The sequence below is a fragment of the Stenella coeruleoalba genome (genome assembly GCF_951394435.1).
Source record: "Stenella coeruleoalba genome assembly, chromosome: 14".
NCBI lineage: Eukaryota > Metazoa > Chordata > Mammalia > Artiodactyla > Delphinidae > Stenella > Stenella coeruleoalba.
Genome location: NC_137160.1, coordinates 87,789,001 through 87,807,678, shown reverse-complemented (window position 1 = coordinate 87,807,678; position 18,678 = coordinate 87,789,001). Strand labels below are relative to the sequence as shown.

The 18,678-nt window shown below is 50.7% G+C and overlaps 1 protein-coding gene across 1 annotated transcript in view; it reads left to right on the top strand.

Moving 5' to 3' along the window:
* Positions 1-18,678, top strand: part of RIMBP2 (RIMS binding protein 2) — a 241,715-nt gene that overhangs the window by 156,285 nt on the left and 66,752 nt on the right. Inside the window, exon 4 of the mRNA XM_079942129.1 lies at positions 10,970-11,074. Within this exon, the coding sequence (XP_079798255.1) occupies positions 10,970-11,074 (105 nt within the window). The remainder of the gene's footprint in view (positions 1-10,969; positions 11,075-18,678) is intronic.

The following is an 18,678-nucleotide window of genomic DNA, read 5'->3' as shown; positions in this document are numbered from 1 at the left end:
TGACCTTGAAACGTTACTGGGACATGAAAGCTAGCCCAACCCTGGGGTACTTGGTGGCCTGCCAAGGGGCTGATTGGCAAGCTTGGACAGTGAGGGAAGTGGGGACAGCTACAGGTGTCAAAGTCACTCAGCCACCCATCCATCCGTCCATCGATCTGTCCGTCCATCCGTCCATCCATCCATCCATCCATCCTTCCATCGATCTGTCCATCCGTCCATCTATCCATCCATCCATCCACTGGACATCTTCACAGTAACTGTGAAGGGAAGGTGAAAAATGAGACAGAAGGATGTATTTGTTTCCATTTTTCATCATTTCTAAGGTTTCCAGTATTCAGCAGATGGGTGTATGTCAGAAATAAAATGGAAAGGTGTTTGTGTCTTGTCCCATTTCTAGTAAGCTCTCAGCCCGCTGGGCTTTCAGCCTTTGGTGTTTGGGCAAGAAGACTTCCTAGACAGAAGGCTGGGGCCTGGACCCAGGGATTGTCATCCTTGAACTTCTTCCACCACTCTGCATAAGCCCCAGGCTTCAGGGCTCACTGAGACTGCACGTCTGTGCCCTACCTTCCAGGGGAGGAGATAATACAGACTCATTAAAGCAGCTCTCAGTCCAAGATCAACTACACTGAGAATGAAAGGAACAACTTTTCCTAGTTGGGAAGAAGCATCAAAACCATCTTTTTTTTTTTTTTTGGTAGGAAAAGTTTCAAGCAAAGTAACGAAGGGATATTAAAACAAACCAGTGAAATTGTGGGTAAGTAAATGAAGCCATTCTCAGGCTGTAAATGTTCCGGGACTGATGAATCTTTACTTTGCAGGGTGTCAGCAGAGTTCAGATTTCAGTGGGTTTTCATTTTTTTCTTCCAGTTGTCACAGTAAATCTATAAAGCAGATTTGAATCTAATTGTAAAAACTCAAGTGAAAGAAATATAACATTTCCCCCCAAAGTTACTTAATTCCCTTAAGACGCTCATTTTGAAAGACTGCTAGAAATGTAATGTCAATTTGGAGTTGGCTTCATCCTTTTCCTTCAGTCTCTCAGCCAGATTTCAGTTGAAAGGCAGACGGCAATCTAGGTGTCTTCAGGTGGAGGGACTTTAACGCAGAGGATTAGTTACACAGGCAGTAGAAGAGCTGAGAAGTCAAATATGCACTTGGAGATATATCACCTCTAAGGCTGCGGAGATGGGGGCGGGGTGATGGTCTTCCCAAGGGCCGGAGGCTGAAGCCATGGGTGAGGGCTGCCCAGCAGGAGCTAGAGCCCCAGGGGAGGAAGAGCCACCTCTGGAGACAACACGGGAAGCAGAGAGAGGGAGAAATACCTGGCTTCTCGCTTCTTCCCACCTTCTGGTGCCTCCAGTTGGCCAGTCCCCAAGGAGCAGGGGCAGGGCCGTCTGGGAAATGTAGTTCTCTGTGAGCAAAGCAGGGAAGGGGGAGGAGTGGATCTGCGAGCATTAGGACAGCTTACCGGCACACACCAGGGTTACACCTAAGTTGGGGTTGGGGCCACATGATACCGAAAGGTGGAGGATTTCATCTCCCACCCACCCATGCATGCATATGCTGAGATTTCCACCATTCTGTCCAGTTCTTATTATTTACATATAGGCTTTAAAAATCCACAAGCCACAGTCTAACAGTTTTTTCCCATCATTTTGGAGACAAGGCTTAAAGTTACATGACATCATTGTAAAATACGAGACCAAAGGATTGTATCAGTTTCGGGTGTAACATTATGATTTGATATTTGTCTATGTTGCAAAACGATCACTGCCGTAAGTCTAGTTAACATCCATCACTGTACCTATAGTTACAGAATTATTTTTCTTGTGATGAGAACTTTTAAGATCTACTCTCTTAGCAACTTGCAAGGTATAATTAACAAAAGGACTAAAGATCACTTGTTCAGTCGTATGAGTTCATACTGACTCTTGGTTATGCCAGTGTAGTGCAGAAACCTCTGCCGGGTGGCTCAAAGCTTTGTTTTCTGGACTCACCTGTTAGCCATAAGTTCTCTAGGGTCTCACCTCTCTGGAACTTTCCAGAAAGCAGAGCCAAAGCCCTTCTCTCCGGAATTCACCAGTGTCTATGCACGTGTGAGCCTGTCTGTCAACCTCCGATGAAGCACTGTTTTTCTGCGGGTGAGGCGGGACGTTCTAGTCTCAGGTCGTTCTCACAAGTAGTTCATCGTTGTAGGGCTTGTGCACCAAAGCCCGGGAGGGTCCTTTTTTCTGCCCTTCACCCTGTGCACCCTCCCTGAGGCAATGAGTGCAGAATGGACCTGCCATCTGGTTGGGACGTGGGGGAGGAGTGGAGGAGAAATAGAAGGAGAGACAGAAAGAAATATTAATATCTCAAAAATATGAACCTTGTAACGCTGTGGTTTTCTATGTGTGTTTCAACGTAGGCATATCTGCTGGCTCTATTTGGAAAGTCAGTGCTGTACTGGACGAAGCAATAGCATATCCTTATGCCAGGACATATGAGTATGTTGAGTGCGTGCGTGTGTTTTTGAGGCTTGTCTGTTTCTCCGCTTTAGCTGGTTCACAGATCTTACTAATGTTCAGCTCGCAGGTCCAACCCCATCCGTCGCCTGAGTTAATTTTTTCTCTCCACCGTCCACCTAACTCCACAGATTTCAGCCTTAAAAACCAATCTCTCTCTTATTTTGAGTTTACACTTTTTCTCACCATCCATTTAACTCTACTCTTCCTCAGTCTTCAAAGCCCATCTCCTAGAGGACATTGGACAAATGGGTGACACTCACCCTACCGGCATGGTTTCCCTCCGGGAGAGTTAGTTGATGTATCTGGTTCACAGTTTGGTGAAAATGTGGTGAGAATTGTATCTCCTCTAGTCTCTCCAAAGGCAGAATCTAGTTTCCTGACAGCCTCAGGGTGGATCTTCCATCCATAAGCATTGGTTGAATTCCATTTGGCAAACGTGAATCCGGCTTCTACCGCCTGTGGAGTGTGGGCATGGAAGAGACATTCAGAGTCCAACTGAGAAAGTGAGAGTTACACAAAATAACTCAGAACAGAGCAAAGCCGATTATAGTCTATATGCAGAAGAATAATAATAGTGCCTATATAATAATAATGCGTACATTATATGCAGAATAATAATAATGACAGTACATCTGTTACATGCAGAATAACGATAGCTACCATCAGTGATGGAGAGACCAGAGGTGAGGGTGGGCTGGAGCCACGGGGAAATGTTCTGCATAAGGGACTTCACTGTCCTGTCATTTATGCCATCCCACTGTGTGCCAGAGACTGTGTTAGACCCTGGGGCGTATCAGCAGATGGAGATGAGTTCTCTAGCCTCGTGGATCTCACAGATTAGCAGGGGGAGGGAAGACATAGAATAAATAAACATATAAATAAACAAGATAATCTCTGGAGGGGATACATGCTGTGAAGGGCCAGCCATGTGAAGATGCAGGGACCAGCATTTCAGGCAGTGGAATGGCATATGCTAAGACATGGGGGTGGGGATGATCTTGACGTGACAGTGGAGCTGACCAGAGGCCAGCATGGCTAAGGCGTAGTGAAGGGATTAGGCAGAGAAGCAGCCCCATCACAGAGGAACCCATCAGCTGCAGCGAAGATTTTGAACGTTGTTCTAAGTGCAGTGGCAGTCATTGAGTGCTGGAAGCAGAAGACAGTGTATTAGTCAGGGTTCTCCAGAAACAGAACCAGTCGCATATACAGAGAGAGACATGGAGATACAAGAGGAGCTTTATTCTAGGAATCGGCTCGTGCAATGATGGAGGCCGAGAAATCCCACGATCTGCCTGCCAGCTGCAGGCTGGAGAACCGGGAAAGCTGGTGGTGTAAATTCAGTCCGAGTTCAGAGGCCTGAGAATTCAGGGGCTGATGCCGTAAGTCCCAGTCTGACCCCCAAAGCATGAGATTCAGGAGGCTGATGTCCTAGGGCAGGAGAAATAGATGTCCTGGCTCAAGCAGAGAGCGTGAATCCCTCCTTCCCTCTGCCTCTCATTCCGTTCGGGTCCTAGGCAGATGGGATGGTGTCCTCTCACACGGGGGTGGGGTGGGGACCATCTGCTGTCCTCAGTTCCCCAATTCAAACGCTAGTCTCTTCCAGAAGCGCCCTCCCAGCCACACCCAGAGGTCATGCTTTCCCAGCTCTCCGGGCCTCCTTCAGCCCAGGTGAGTTGACAGAGAATTAGCCATCACAGATGGCCGTGTTTGGGAGAGAGCACCCTGGCCTCTCTTGGGGACCTGTCAGGTAGCAGGACCGATGGCAGGAAGACCAACTCCAAGTCTGCTTATGGTCCGGCCGAGGGGTGATAGCGGCCGGTCGGGCAGTGACGGCAGTGGACACGGAGAAAGGAGCCAATCCAGGAAGGGTTTTGGTGCAAATGCAAGATTTTCTAAAGCCTTGGACGCCGAGCAAAGGAGGGAAGGGGGCAAGAGTGACTCCTGGCTCTGGGCTGTAGGAACTGAGTGGCTGGTGGGGTCCTTGCTGGAACGGGGCAGCTGGGGACACAGGTGGCTGGAGAAAGAAGGTCAAAGTCTATTTTGGACAGGCTGAGTCTGAGTTTCCTCCTGTACGTCCACGTGGAGGTGAGGGGTGGACAGTTGGATATGAGTGTAGAGAGAAACATTTCATTTGGCAGCGTGAGTTTGTAAACAGCAGTTAAACTGTGATGTGGGATAAGATCCCGTAAAGAAAGAATGTCAACAGAGCAGCGGCCACTCCAGTGTTCAGAGATCAGACAGGAGTGGAGAGGAAGAGGGGACACCGGGCCAGCGTGGAGATCCCTGGGCCAGGAGCGGAGGGTGTTTCATGACCCTCCGCCATGTTACATGTTACATGCTGCTGAGACATGGGGTCCCTGGGCAGAGAAGTGACCGCTGGCTTGGACAGCAGGGAGCCCCTTGGTCATCTTGGCAGGAGGCTGCCGGCTGAGTGGTGGTAGGGGAGCCAAGGTGAAGAAGCTTTGAAGGGCGAGTGGGGTGTGAGGTCGTGGAGACAGTGAGTAGAGAGACACCCCGTAAGCAGTGTGTTGAGAAAAGAAGCAGATACATGGGCAGCTGCTGGAGGGGAACATGGCTTTGAAGGGACAGGTAGGATGTGGGAAGATGCAAAAGAAACTAAAAAAGTTCCCAGCTAATCTTGTCCCCCGAGCTGCGACGCCCATCATAATTAACCTCGAATACCATGTCCCTCTGAGACAGGCTGAGACCTGGACCCTCTGCTGCAGTGCCTGCGCCTGGACAAATGTCTCCTCAAGCAATAAAATACAAAGAAGCCGTAAGGGACTAAGAATAACTGCGCGCGTCTGCAGTTGGCGCAAGTTATGGACAACAAGGTACAAAAAGACCCCCCAAAATCCAGCTGCTGCTTCTGAAGAGCCTGGAGGAAAAACAGGGTGTCAGGAGCAAAGGCAGGGCACTGCGCAGGGCCCCCGCCCTCAACACCACCTAAGCTATCCTCTGCCCAGCCACCTGGACCCACGCCTACCCTCAGCCCAGATAAGGAGCCGGCAAGGGAACCTGTTGTTCGTTTTTCGCTCCCCGCTGCTGCAGCAGAGGCCCCGCTAGAGCCTTGCGGGAATTTCTCGTCCGGCCTTCTATCAATTTCTGTTAATTAAGGAGCGCCAAGAACCCTGATCTGTAACACCCCCGAGGGGCATAGATTTTTACACACTTTCCTTTCCTGAAAACTACTTTATATTGACTTGGTCCCTCAGCCCGAGGACAGCTATTTCCATCCCAGCTGTTCCCATGCACCTGACCTACACACCCCCGTCTCCCTCTTGCCTCTAAGCAAGGAGCCCGCTAAGTGTCTGTGGCCCCTCTGTCCTTCAGTGACCCCGATGCCTGGGACAGCACACCTGGAGCAATTTTGTATTCAGTTCGTCTTTCTAATGAATCCTCGTAAGGAAGATGGTTTCCTTCTTTCCACTAATAACTTCCCTCAAAGCTAAATAAAGATTACACAGGCTGCGTTTGGCACTGACCACTTCCGGAATAAACAGAAGCGCAAAGATTAGCTGGAACGGCTGCCTAACTGTCCATCCCAGCCAGGTTCGCTCTTTGGGAGCCTGAAAAAGTGGATCTGCCCCTGGTAGAGTTTCACGGTGAAGATGGCCATGGAGGAGAAGTGGCCTGAGGCCAGCAAAGGGTCAGTGGTCGGGCGGACCCTGGCTCTGTGGTTTGCCGTTCTTGGGATGGCTTCCAGGCTCTGCTGCAGCACCCTGTGTGGCCTTAAGCAAGGCGCTCAGCTTCCCTGAGTCTGTGGCCTGTTGTAACGGTGAGCACAGCACACAGCTCTCAGCACTGGGTGAGACAGGGCCTGGTACTCAGTAAGTGCTTACTGAATGGTAGCACATTTTGTTTAACTGCACCATCTTACCAATGCCATCATCCTAGTCCCTCACTGCCTTGCTGGTAGAGTCCCTGGTCACCGAATACCTTCTACCCCGACCCCCCTGCCCCGTGCACCTTGAGTTTTATACTGAAGTGGCATCACGTGATACTTCATAACGTGATGCTCTGTTACACGATGCCAAATCACATCATGCTCTACCACGTGGTACTGTATCACATGACACTTTATTACACGAAGCTGCATTACAGGGTCCTGCCTTACATGATACTGCATGAGGTCCATGGGAAGGGGTTTTCTTATATTCAGAGTGAAAGGTAATAGGCTTCATAGATGCCAGGTACTACCCTAAGTCATGTCATATTCAGAACCCCTTTTCGAAGCAGGTGTTCATTCCTAATTAACTAATCAACATTGTTAACTACCCATCGAAAAGTTGATCCATATGCTAATAAGCAGTTCATCCCGAAGAAGGAAATGAAGCCCAGAGAGGTTAAGTCACTAGCTAGAGGCAGCAGAGCTGGGATTTGAACCCAGGCAGTCTGGTTCTTGATCACCTCACCCTGCACTTTTATTGACCTGAGATACCGGAAACACACCTCCACCATCACTGTCCCTGCAAGCACCTGCTGGGGAATGTTCAGAAAATTCCCGGAGCTGGGCCGAGGCCAGTGTTACTGGGACAGACTGGGTGGTCAGAGCTGAGTCCAAGGAGTCATGAGGGAAGATCACAACGGATGGCTTATTTACTGAGTGACCTGTCCAGGGCAGGGACCACAGCCTGAGACAGGAGCCTGTTTACATCCTAGGGAGGGGAAGCAGACAGTGCGCTAGTAAAGTGTGAAATATATTAGATGGTGAGAAGTGCTCTGGAGTGAAATAAAGCAGGGTGGAGAAAAGGATGCTGCAGGGGGGTTGGTTATAGTTTTAAATATGGCTTCACCGAGAAGGTGGTATTTGGGCAAAGCCTGGACTTTGAGAGAACAAGCGCTTCCAGTATTGGGGATGGGGGAAGAGTGTGACCGGCAGAGGGAACAGCATGTGCAAAGGCCCTGAGGTGGAAGTTTGCCTGGTCTTTGGAAAGAGTAGGAAAGCCCGGGTGTGTGTAGCAGAGCGGGAGAGGCGGGCAGAGTGCAGCCTCACCGCCACGGCAGCACTGCGGTCTTACTCTGTGTCATGAGGACCACTGAGGGGCTCTGAGCAGAGGAGGGGCACGACCCACCTTCTGGGTGCAAAGACCCCTCAGCCTGCGGCGGCCAGGGTTTGGCCTCAGGGTGGGCATCTGGCCAGTTTGGGCCAGAAAGACCAAAGGGGAAATCGTCAGGCACACTCTGGAAAGACGTTCCTCCTTGAAGTGATGGAGGATTAAAGGCTCCCTTTCCCTCCTGTGGGACATTGTCCGCACCAGAGAGCGGTGTCTGGAGCAGGGAACCTTCTGGAAGCTTCCTAGGAGCTCAGTGCAGCCTCCGTGCTCCACAGTCCTGTTAGCAGCCTGACTCAGTGCCTCGGCTCGGTGGGAATGGGCGGCATCCAGGCGCCATGCTGTTCCCACGCCTGGACTCCACCCACAGCCCTTCCTCGGGGAGCGGGGCGGAGCTCCGTCACCAGCCTCTGGTCTCCGCTTCTTCTTGGGGAGGCTCCGGCCACTTCAGTGAATACTGCCAGCCTCTGCTACACCTGCAGCTCCGTAGCCCCCCGTCCCACGCCGTATTTTTCTCCTTAACACTTAGGACCACCTGACACACTCCACATTGTTTAATATACGTGGGTAGGGTCTGTCTCTCCCTCTCGAGTGTAAACTCCAAGAGACTTGGTTTTGTGTGTGTTTGTCTTCACTGCCGTCACCTTCAGAACCCAGGGTGGTGACTGACACATGACAAGTACTTGGTAATTGTTTGTTGAATGAATGAATGAGTGAGCGAGTGAATCTTCATTATAGTATTGGATTGGCATTTCATCACAGGATTAGGCTATGTGAAATAGCCAGTCTTATAGGTCAGAATGATTGCATATCAACTTTAGTGGTTCAGCCTAACGCTTCTTGTTGCAATTGACATTTCCTTGTTTATTTGCTTTGCTATGTCCTTTCTTACCCGCTCGCTCAATTAGAATGTCCATCCGTGGAGGCAGGACCCTGTTGTTCTTGATGCCCAGCGTCGTGGCACATGACAGGTACCCAGTAAATGTTGGTTGAATGAATAAATATACAGAAGTAAATGAATGAAGGAATGGAACAGAAATACTCCTCTCTAGAGCGAGAAGCCTCACACACACGGTCCCATCGACCCTCTGACAACCCCATGAAAGTTGGTGGAGGATAAGTACTAATGAACTCTAGTGCCCTTAAGAAGAAACCCAATACCAGACAAAAGTAATATCCCTCTGAGTCGGTGAGAAGTGTTTGTGGAAGAATTTCCAAAGCTTCTTGGAAGCTCAGAGAATTCCTGACATGTTTAAAGGCTCTGGGGGTTCGTCTTAGTGTTCCTGAAAATGCCTGGTGCCTTGGGCCACCGGTCGGGGAATCAGGGTGGGTTGGTGGTCGGCAGGGGGGAGTCGAATCTGCCACAAGAGGTCATTAGAAATTGCTAGGCCCAAGTTGGTAATCAGAGCTCCGCAGGGCCGGGAGAGCTGTGTTCAAGACTGGCTCTTGGGAAGCTACGTAGCAATAACCCCTCTCCTGTCCAGGAAGGCGAGGTGCAGTCAGACCAGGAAGGCTGGAGACTGGAGCAGACGCAAGAAGTTGCATGTGTGCTGTTTCTCCTCCCGCCCACATACAGACACAAATGGCCCATTCCAGTCCCAGCTCGGGGCAGGTTATAGTCAGTGACAAACACACCCATTTCCACCTTTTCAGGGGATTTGGTTCATGTTTGAGGGGTTCTAACTTTCCAGGATCCTGGGTTCTGGTGAGAGTTTCCATAGCAACAGTGAAACCAGCACTCGTCCACCGAGGGGCTAAGAAATTGCAACTTCCCAGGGAAGTGAGACAGCAGAGGGGCTGCAAGGTTGTTTAGCCCCAAACTGGAGACAAAGCCAGAGCGTGATGTCGCCACGCATGTAACACGTGCAACACGGGCTGCAGGAAGACTTCACTTTTTAATGCAAAAAAAAAAAAAAAAAGTAGAACTTTGGGATGTGAACCTGCAAAGCTTCCCCATCTGTGGTTAAAAGTGTTGAGTGCCAAGATCTTTCCCGGAAGGAAAGAGCTTTTGGTGGCAGTGGGTGGGATGGACTTGGGAAAAATGGTGAAGAGAATAAATTTGCCTCTCTGCCCTTATCTCTCCGAGACCCCTTCCCCAGCCTGGGGGATAAAAATAAGTAAAAGAATTAAAACAAAATTTAGAAGTAATAATAATAAGTCATCAACAAATTCAACCTAAGGAAGAAGGTATGTTAGGGTCCCTTCCCCATTATATCAAGGTATCTCCTGTCTGTATAACAGGGGTCATGCCCTCAGATGTCAGGTCACAGGAAGGTGAGACTGGGTCTGCAGGGACAGCGGCAAAAAGGAGGCGTGTGCTCGGGAAGGGAACAGCTCTGACTCAGCCTCTGCCAGCCCTTCCGGGTGGGACACATCGCTAAAACTTTTGGGAAAAGATCCAGATTTTTAAAATGTTGATTGCTAAGCCATCTTTGGCATAGATCTCGTTATAAAAAAGAAATAGGAAAGAAAGAAGAAGGGAGGGAGGGAGGGAGGGAGGGGAGGAAGCTGAATCCAAATGTTGTGCATTCCCTGTGATTCTGCCTGTGTGAAAGTCTATCCCACCCACGCCTTTTTTCTACATGGTGTCATTTCTCATATTTCCTCCCCACCAGGGTTCACAGGTGGTCGCTGTTAGGGCCGGGGAGGTCCCGGTGTCCTGGGATGCTTGCTGGTGGGTTCTCCTGGGGGATGACTTTGGGTGACAAGAAATCATCAGAGGTGGGGAGAAGATGCTCCGATCAGAGGAAGGGTCCAGCCCTGGGACTCCCTGCCTCGGTGGGACCTTTGCAGAGGGACAAATGAGGGGGCATTTGGACTTGCTGGGGCTGAGCACCCCGCTTCCCCAGGGCGAGCGGACAGGACCAAACCCTGAGATTCAGAGGCTCCACGGAGGCGTCCGATTTGAATCCCAAACGGCCACTCACCATGTGTGACAAACAAGGAAAACTTGGTGTGTCAGTTTTCCCATCTGTAGAATGGGGCTAGTTACAGTACCTCCCTCCTACGATTATTGTGGATGACATGAGTTAAATGGTAGTAAACAGCTTGGAACAGTACCCCTATGTAGGGAAAAGTCCATAGGTCTTGGCTGGTATTTGCAGAAGACCTGGGGGAAAAACACGGAGAGAAGGGAGGATTTTTTCCAAACAGGAAGAAGAGAGCTTCACCTCCACAGCACGGGAACCTGCAGCTCTGCTCACGTGCTCCTGGCATGTAAACTAGAAAATGTGAAAACGGGGGAGGGAGGCTTGTGGGTGTGAGGGTTTCCCCGGCTGGTCCCTGCTGCCCTCGGGAGAAGCCGGGGATGCAGGCGGTGAGTCAGAGTGGGGAGCCGGCCGTGGGGACCCAGGACGCAGCTCCCTGCCGGGCGCTGGGCTGACCTGACCTGCCCTCCCCCCAACGCAGCACATGCGAGAGGCCGCGGAACGGCGGCAGCAGCTGCAGTTGGAGCATGAACAAGCCCTGGCCGTCCTCAGCGCCAAGCAGCAGGAAATCGACCTCCTGCAGAAGGTGAGCCGGGCTGAGGCTGGCGGCTGGGAGGACGCGGGCGGCGGAGGGGGCCTGGGTGCGGGTGGCTGGCTGCTCTCCTGAGCCCTTGCTCGCAGGCTAGGGAGCGCCTGCCTCCCCTTCCTGGCGCGGAACGAGTCCCTGTGCTCTCTAGTTTCTCCTAGGTTGACTTGCGATTATGTTCTAAACTGCAAAAAAATCAAAGGAAAAGCTCTAACAGTCGATGCTGGCGAAATTGTAGGGAAAATGGCACGCCTGTGGATTATGGAAAAGGGTATGAATTGCTTCAGCTCTGGGGGCAAGCAACCTGACAGCGTCAATGAAAGCTAAAAACACAGGTCTATTTTGACCCTGCAACCTTCCATTCTGGGGATATGCCGAATATGCCCTGTAAGAGACACAGGAACCCGTTCACAATGATGGTTTGTTTGGTTTGGTCTGCAGTCCTGCAGTGTGGGCACAGGTAACGGGGTTAAATCGAATGCTCACCCCAGGGTGTGGTTGTGTGAATCGCGGGGCATCCATGCCACAGAGCGGCGCGACAGCCTTGGGAGGAATCATTTTGGTTTGCAGCTGCTCTCTTGGGGAGGTTTACATCACGGTCTGCTAAGTGAGCAAATCAAATTTCAGAGAAATATGTGCAGCGTGATCTCATGAACGAAGGACAAGAGGGAGAGAGAGAGAGAGAGGGAGAGAAAGAGAGAGACGGGGAGAGAGAGAGAGAGACGGGGAGAGAAAGAGAGAGGGAGAGAAAGAGAGAGACGGGGAGAGAGAGAGAGACAGGGAGAGAAAGAGAGAGACAGGGAGAGAGAGAGAGACAGGGAGAGAAAGAGAGAGACAGGTAACACAGAAAGAAGAAAGAAAAGGAGAGAAATAAGGAGAGAGAAGAGGGGAGGAAGACGAAAGAACAGAAACCAGAGGGAGGGAGGCGGGGAGGGGATTGGGGCACTGAGCGGTTCAGAATGTGTATCCCCATGTCACTTGTGATGGTTTGGGGACCAGGAAAGTTCCTTCCTGCCCCATCCTTAGTCACAGGCCTCGGTCCTCTTGGCCCTCTCCAAATGCGTCTGAGGATTCCTCTTTCAGAGCCATGGGTCTTGGGTCCCTGTGTCTATCTCTCACTACGTTTCTTTCCCAAAGCCCGGTGCCCCCCACCCGTGGGAGGGCAGCCGGCCTTTCCAGCCAGGGCACAGTGTGACCGTTGGCACAGGTGCTGGTCCCAGACGCCACCCGGCGCCAGATGGGATGCGCAGCAGACACCTCTTCCTCCAGTCGGTGGGTCCTTCCATCCCCCGACAGTCCCTCCAGGTCTTTGATCTCAAATAAAGGACACGATGGCTTACCCTGCCTGGGTGGTGACCCCTATCTGTCAGAGTGGTTTTTCTGCTCCCGAGTTCATTAGCGGAGCGTGTGGCATCGGGCAGGTAACTTCTGATGCTGTTTCTGTTATCATTTACGGAGACCTCGCGCTAAGGATAGATTTCATCGGGCCGGTGCGATGGACACAGTTGCAGTCCTTGTGACCTGTCATAGCGAGTTGGCTGGCCCGCTGAGCAGCAGTGTTTCATTAGATGCTATCCAGAAAGGACATTGCTGGGAGATGCAGACAGTGATGTTACTCTTATCTTCTCCTGCCACGTGTGAGGGACCTTTCGGTGCCTGGAGAGACCTGCCTGGTATGCGCGCTCCTTCACTGCCTCCCCAGAAGCCATGCCCCCAGGCTGGGAATTTCTAGGACAGACAATACTCCGACAGAAATACAAGTATTGTCCAGCAAGGGAGACAGGTCGAATTTTCTCAGCAGAGCATCATTTTCCACGAGCTTGGAGTTTTATTTACGAAGCACTTGATGCCGGGGACAGTGCACTAGAGCCAGGTCCGTCATTCAGCTCCCAGTGTCCCCTGAGCACCGTCCAGCTTCTTGTGCTTCATTTTCCCCCTGTGTTCATCCTTGTCTCTATTTTGGACACACGGATGCTTCATCAGTGGGGGAGCACAGGAAGAAAAACTAATGAAGGATGAATGTGTCAACTTCGTAATTTCTTAGAGCTCTGATTTTCTTTTTAAAAAAAGTGTTAGAAGAGAAAGGTTGAGACTTGAATGGAGCAAAGACCAATGAGTTCTCTCCAGCGTTTGCGCGTCCGTTTGATTTACAGCACGGATGGCCCTCGTGTTGCACCTGCTGCCCTGATCCCTCCTTCCTTCCCTCCTTCCTTCCCTCCTTCCTTCCTTCCTTCTTTCCTTCCTTCCCTCTTTCCTTCCTTCCTTCCTTCCTTCCTTCCCTCCTTCCTTCCTTCCTTCTTTCCTTCCTTCCTTCCTTCCTTCCTTCCTTCAGGGTAGGACAAGACCTCTGCCTTACAGAGTGAGAGTAAGTGAACAAGTACATGAAGAATTCAATAAGTTCAGATCAAGAAAATGCATGAAGGAAAACCCATGAATGAGAGAATGAATGAAGTGAGAGACTGATGAGGGCAACGGCTTTAGATGGGGTGAAGTTGAAATGTGTGGCTGACACCCGTTATGCAAGTGCCCACGTCGTATGGAAGGACAGTCTAGCCCTTGTCCCCCCACCTCAGTAAAAGTCACCAGAGCTCTCTGAGTTCCAGTTTGATTCTCATGAGACCACAGTGTGAGATATCTCCAAGGGGCCGCCTATTCTCTCTGACTACAACTCCCATTATTTCTTTTTTTTTTGAATTGAAGTATAGTTGATATACATCGTTGTGTTAATTTCTGTTGCACAGCAAAGTGATTCAGTTACACACACGCACATTCTTTTTCTTAATATTCTTTCCCACTATGGTTTATCATAGGATACTGGATATAGTTCTCTGTGCTCTACAGTAGGACCTTGTTGTTCACCCACGCCATAGATGAGCCTGCCTCTGCTGATCCCAGCCTCCCACTCCATCCCTCCCCAACGCCCTCCCCCTTGGCAACCGCCAGTCTGTTCTGTAGGTCTGTGAGTCCATTTCTGTTGTGCAGATACGTTCATCTGTGTCGTATTTTAGATTCCACGTGTAAGTGATGTCCTACGGTGTTTGTCTTTCTCTGTCTGACTTGCTTCACTTAGTATGATCACCTGTAGTTGCATCCGTGCTGTTGAAAATCCCCATATTTCTTGAACCCACTCCCATGGGCCCCACCTTCATCTCCCCAGTGCCGTGGCTCTTGTTCAGTCACCCGGGACGTCCTGCTCAGTGGTTAGTGCCCTGCCCTCATCCTCTTTGATCCAGAGGCACAGTTTGAGGGGGTCCACCTCCCCACCCCCCAGGCTTCCAGGGCCCCACCCTCTTCCAGCTTTCCTCCTTCCCCACAGACGCCCTCTGAACATCCCCAAGAATCAGTCCGCAACCACGTCTCTTCTTGACCTACACTCGCTAGGTCCCCGTGGGTTTGAATGCCCCCTGTGTGCCAGCCGCCAGATTCGGTTCTCCAAGTCACATTCTGCCTCTGAACCCCACTTCTTTTGTCCAGCTAGACATCCAGCTTGGACGATCTCAAGCGTCATGTCCCCAGTTGAATTCTGTTCCATCCTCCGCAACGCGTGCTCCGCACACGACCTGTCAGGCTCTGCAAAGGGCAGCATTTCCTTTTTGTACCGCTTTTCCTTTTCCCTGGAGTGAATTGCCTCCTTCTGTGTGTTTGCTCAGTCCTCTGTGTACCCATCACTCCCCTGTTCCTAAACCTTCCGCCAGAGCTGTAGAATTCCTCTCGACATGTCCTGCTCCAGGGGACGTTTTAATTCCATTTCCCCTGAGACGTCCTGCCTGGAGCCCGGCCTCTTCCTCCTGTGCAGGCTGGTGGCTCCGGAGGCCAAATGCGAGCTGGGCCTGGAAATGCCCTTCGCCGTCACCTTGGGAATTCCCTTCACGCCTTTCTGTACGTTGTTGGATCCGCTGCTTCCTGGATCCCATAATATATTTTTTTCTTGATATACAGGATGTGTCTAAGGAAGCTGTTTTCCCACGAAATGTAGGTGGATTTTTTGACATTTTACACTCCTTGGAGATCCCTTTGTGGTTTCAGCCTCACCTCTGGACCTGGCCACCCTAAGGAAGGTCTGGGCATTCAGCCAGCTGGAAGGTCAGGCGCCCGGAACCTTCCCCAGGGAGCCTCTCCCCCCGGAGGCTCAGCTCATCCCTCCGCTCAATACGGTGGTTGGCAGAAGCAGGTGAAGGAATGTGCAAGTGGAAACACTTGTTCGGTTAAAGAATGAACGAATGATCAAACTGCCCGCGGCTATTCTAATGGGAATCAGGGTAAGATAGGGCCATCAGCCACCCCTTATCTCTGGTAGCTGGTGGAGGCATAGCTTAAAAATTCAAAGTCCAAGCAGAGCGAGTCCCATCTACGAGGACTTCTCCACGGGACGCCTGCTCGTGGAGATCGGGGTGCCAGGGGCTGAGGCAAGCATCCTCACTTCCATTCATTCAGAAAGAGCGCCTGAGCATCCTGTGTCAGCCACATAGGGGCTAAGGCACAGCCGTGAGCGTGCGCGAGGCTGCGCACGTAGGCCGTGCGCCATGGCGATAATACGAAAAGCTACGCCGTGAACATCTGCTCTCAGTGCAGCACGCTCTGGGCCCAGTACCTGGAATGCACGTGTCACCATCTTGAAGTCCCCGCCTGCCTCTGTCTCCTCCTGTCCTGTGTCACTCTCCACCCAGAATGCCTGGTCCCCAGATAACGGCAGAGCTGGCTTGCTGCTGTCACTGAGGTCTCCACCTGGCCTCCCGCCAGCGCTGCCGCTCTCTGCGCCTCAGCCCGTGTAGTGATGCCACTTGCTCTCTGATGTACCTGTTTGCCTATTGCCTGCGCTCGCAGAACATTGCCTGCCACAGAGCAGGTACTCGACAAGTGATGCTTGGGAACTGAATGAATGGATGAATGAATGGATGAATTACTGTGGGAATGAATGAATGAATAAATGGGGATGCTCGGCAACTTTGAAGGAATGAATGGATGAATTACTGGGGGAACGAATGAGTGAATAAATGGAGATGCTTGGGAACTTTGAATGAATGGATGAATTACTGGGGGAATGAATGAATGAATAAATGAAGATGCTTGGGAACTTTGAATGAATGAATGGATGAATTAGTGGGGGAATGAATGAATGAATAAATGGAGATGCTTAGCAACTTTGAATGAATGAATGAATGGATGGATGAATTACTGGGGGAATGAATGAGTGAATAAATGGAGATGCTTGGGAACTTTGGATGAATGAGTGGATGAACGAATGGGAGACCTAGTAAGATTCCATCCACTGATGTAGTTCATGGTCATATGAAATTACCAGGATAACTGACGGTTAAGTTCTAGGCAATCCTCTATGAATGTCTGTTGAATGCATGAGTGGCGGCAGCGGTCAGCCGTCACCCGGAACCTGTGGGATGCGGGTCCCCTTACATGCAGGACCTGGAGGCCTGACTCCGACCCCGATGTCTCTAGGGAAACGGCGACCGGAGTCCAGCTGCTTTAGCTGCTTTGGATTTCCAGTTTCTCGTGCGGGTTACGTCTTTGTCTTATTACAATTAGCAGCTATAATAATCCAGATGTATGAGCAAAAGAGTTTTTCCACATTTAAAATTCGTCTGCAGATTTGATCAATGTGACTGTCCTTTCAGATTCCTCCCATGTGGGAAATGAAGGCTCCAGGTTTAAGGCCATTACTGACACGTGGGTTGCTAAAAGAAGCCAAACTCCCCCCACATCCCGTAAGAGCGCTTTGCCTCCATGGCAAGTGCTCCCCTTGGATGTGTTGGATTTAGTCGTTGTACGTGGATGGTGGGAGGGGGGATCGCAGGCTGACCCTCCGAGTTCATTCAGTTCTTGTTTTCTCCTATGACACATGCCTGGAATATTGGTTCATGGCTTCCTCAGCTCTGTGGAACTCAGGGACCTGAGTTGAGGGTCTGTATAGCCCTCAGTCTGGAGTCCATGAATCGTGTTCACTTTTCTGTGGAGCTGAGATTAACAGGACCCAAAAATGACCGTCCCCCTGCTCATACCAACCAGCATGCACACTCCCAACCCCATCACCAAGGTGCTTGGGTCCTTATTATTCTGAGTATTACGTGTCCAGTCTGTCTGAGCCGCATGTCCAGAGCTTTGGCAGCGGGAAAGCTACATCCCCTCTACACAGCTATGCCTCCCCTGAAACAAATGTGCTCGCTGCGGTGTCATCCCACCCCCTGGACATTTGGTCCCCTGGATGACGGGCCCCTTCTTCTGACAGCAGGACTGCGGGCCTCCCTAGGAGTCATGGTCCCTCTCAAATTCACCGTGTTCCGTAGGAAACCGTGTCTGCGTGAAGATCTCAGCTTCCCCTGTGCGCTGGCAGTGGCCCCCGAAGTGAGCCTTGCTTAGGCTGTTGCTTAGATCCTGCAAGGATTCAGTGCTGCCAGTTTTAACTGTTAATTTTAACCATCTATTCTGATGCCCAAATGGCCAGCTTGCAAGTAGCCTACAAAAACGAACTCCTGACTTTCACTTGAAGCCAGAAACGAAGTTGTCACTGCCAGCTTGGCTCTGTCTTAACAGCCTGCGATGGCGTTTTTAGTTGTTTTTCATTCTGCCATTTGAAAACTATCTTTGACTCAAGTGGCTCAATGATGGTGTTATTTATATAATCCTTGTACGTTCTCTGGTTGTTTGTCTTTTTTTCCTATTTCGTGATTTATTGTCCCTCTTGTTGTTTTTGCTTTGAAAGGAATAATTTTGAGCCTTTGAAGACGGAGCTGAATTCAAGAATGGTCTAGTTAATTTGCTGGGTTCTGTTCACTTCCCCAGCTCTTAACAGCCTCATTGGAAATATGTGAGAATGAAATGCATATGAATGAACTCTATGGAAATCTCAGGCTACTTTTCGCTTTTAGTCTGTGCTGGAGAAGCCAAGCCCTTCCCTCTTTCCGACTCACGGAAGTTTTCAAGTGAGAAGCAGAAGCTGTTAAGATAGCGCTCACTGGCTTATTTATGATGTGACCTCTTCTCCTCATTATTCTCCAGGCACCTGGAGAAAAGTATACCCCCAGAAATGAGAATTCTAACTGTGAGTCTCAGTTTGAGACACGGACTCTCCCTTAGTGCTCAGTGTTCAGAGGCAGCTACCCTACAGCGCCAGGAGAGCATCTCTAAACGTTTGTGAGACCTGGGAGACCAGTCTGATGGGAGGCATCAAGGTGGTGATGTGGGGACAGGCCTTCCTCCTCCGTCTTACGACACCCGCACCCTCTCACTAAATTTTGGTGTCTCCAACTTTAAAACGGGGGGTGTCGTGCCTTCGGCAATTGACAGTTGTGCTCATTAGGACTCCTGGTTTCAAGTGACAAAAAAACACAAAAAGAGGATTTCGGTTGTACACGCAACTGAAAATCTAGCTTCAGGTGCGGTTGGGTCCAGGGCCCAGATCAAGCTGGCTTCAGGCATGGTTGAACCCAGCACCTCCCGAATCCCTTCAGACCTCCGTGGCTCTCCTGCCTCTGCTCTCCCTTGGCTTCATTTCTGGTCTCCACGTCAAGGCCCCTGGCTGCTCCAAGGTTGCCCCTCATGGTGGCAAGGTGGCTGCCGCTGCTCCAGACTCTCCTCCACTCGGCCTCAAG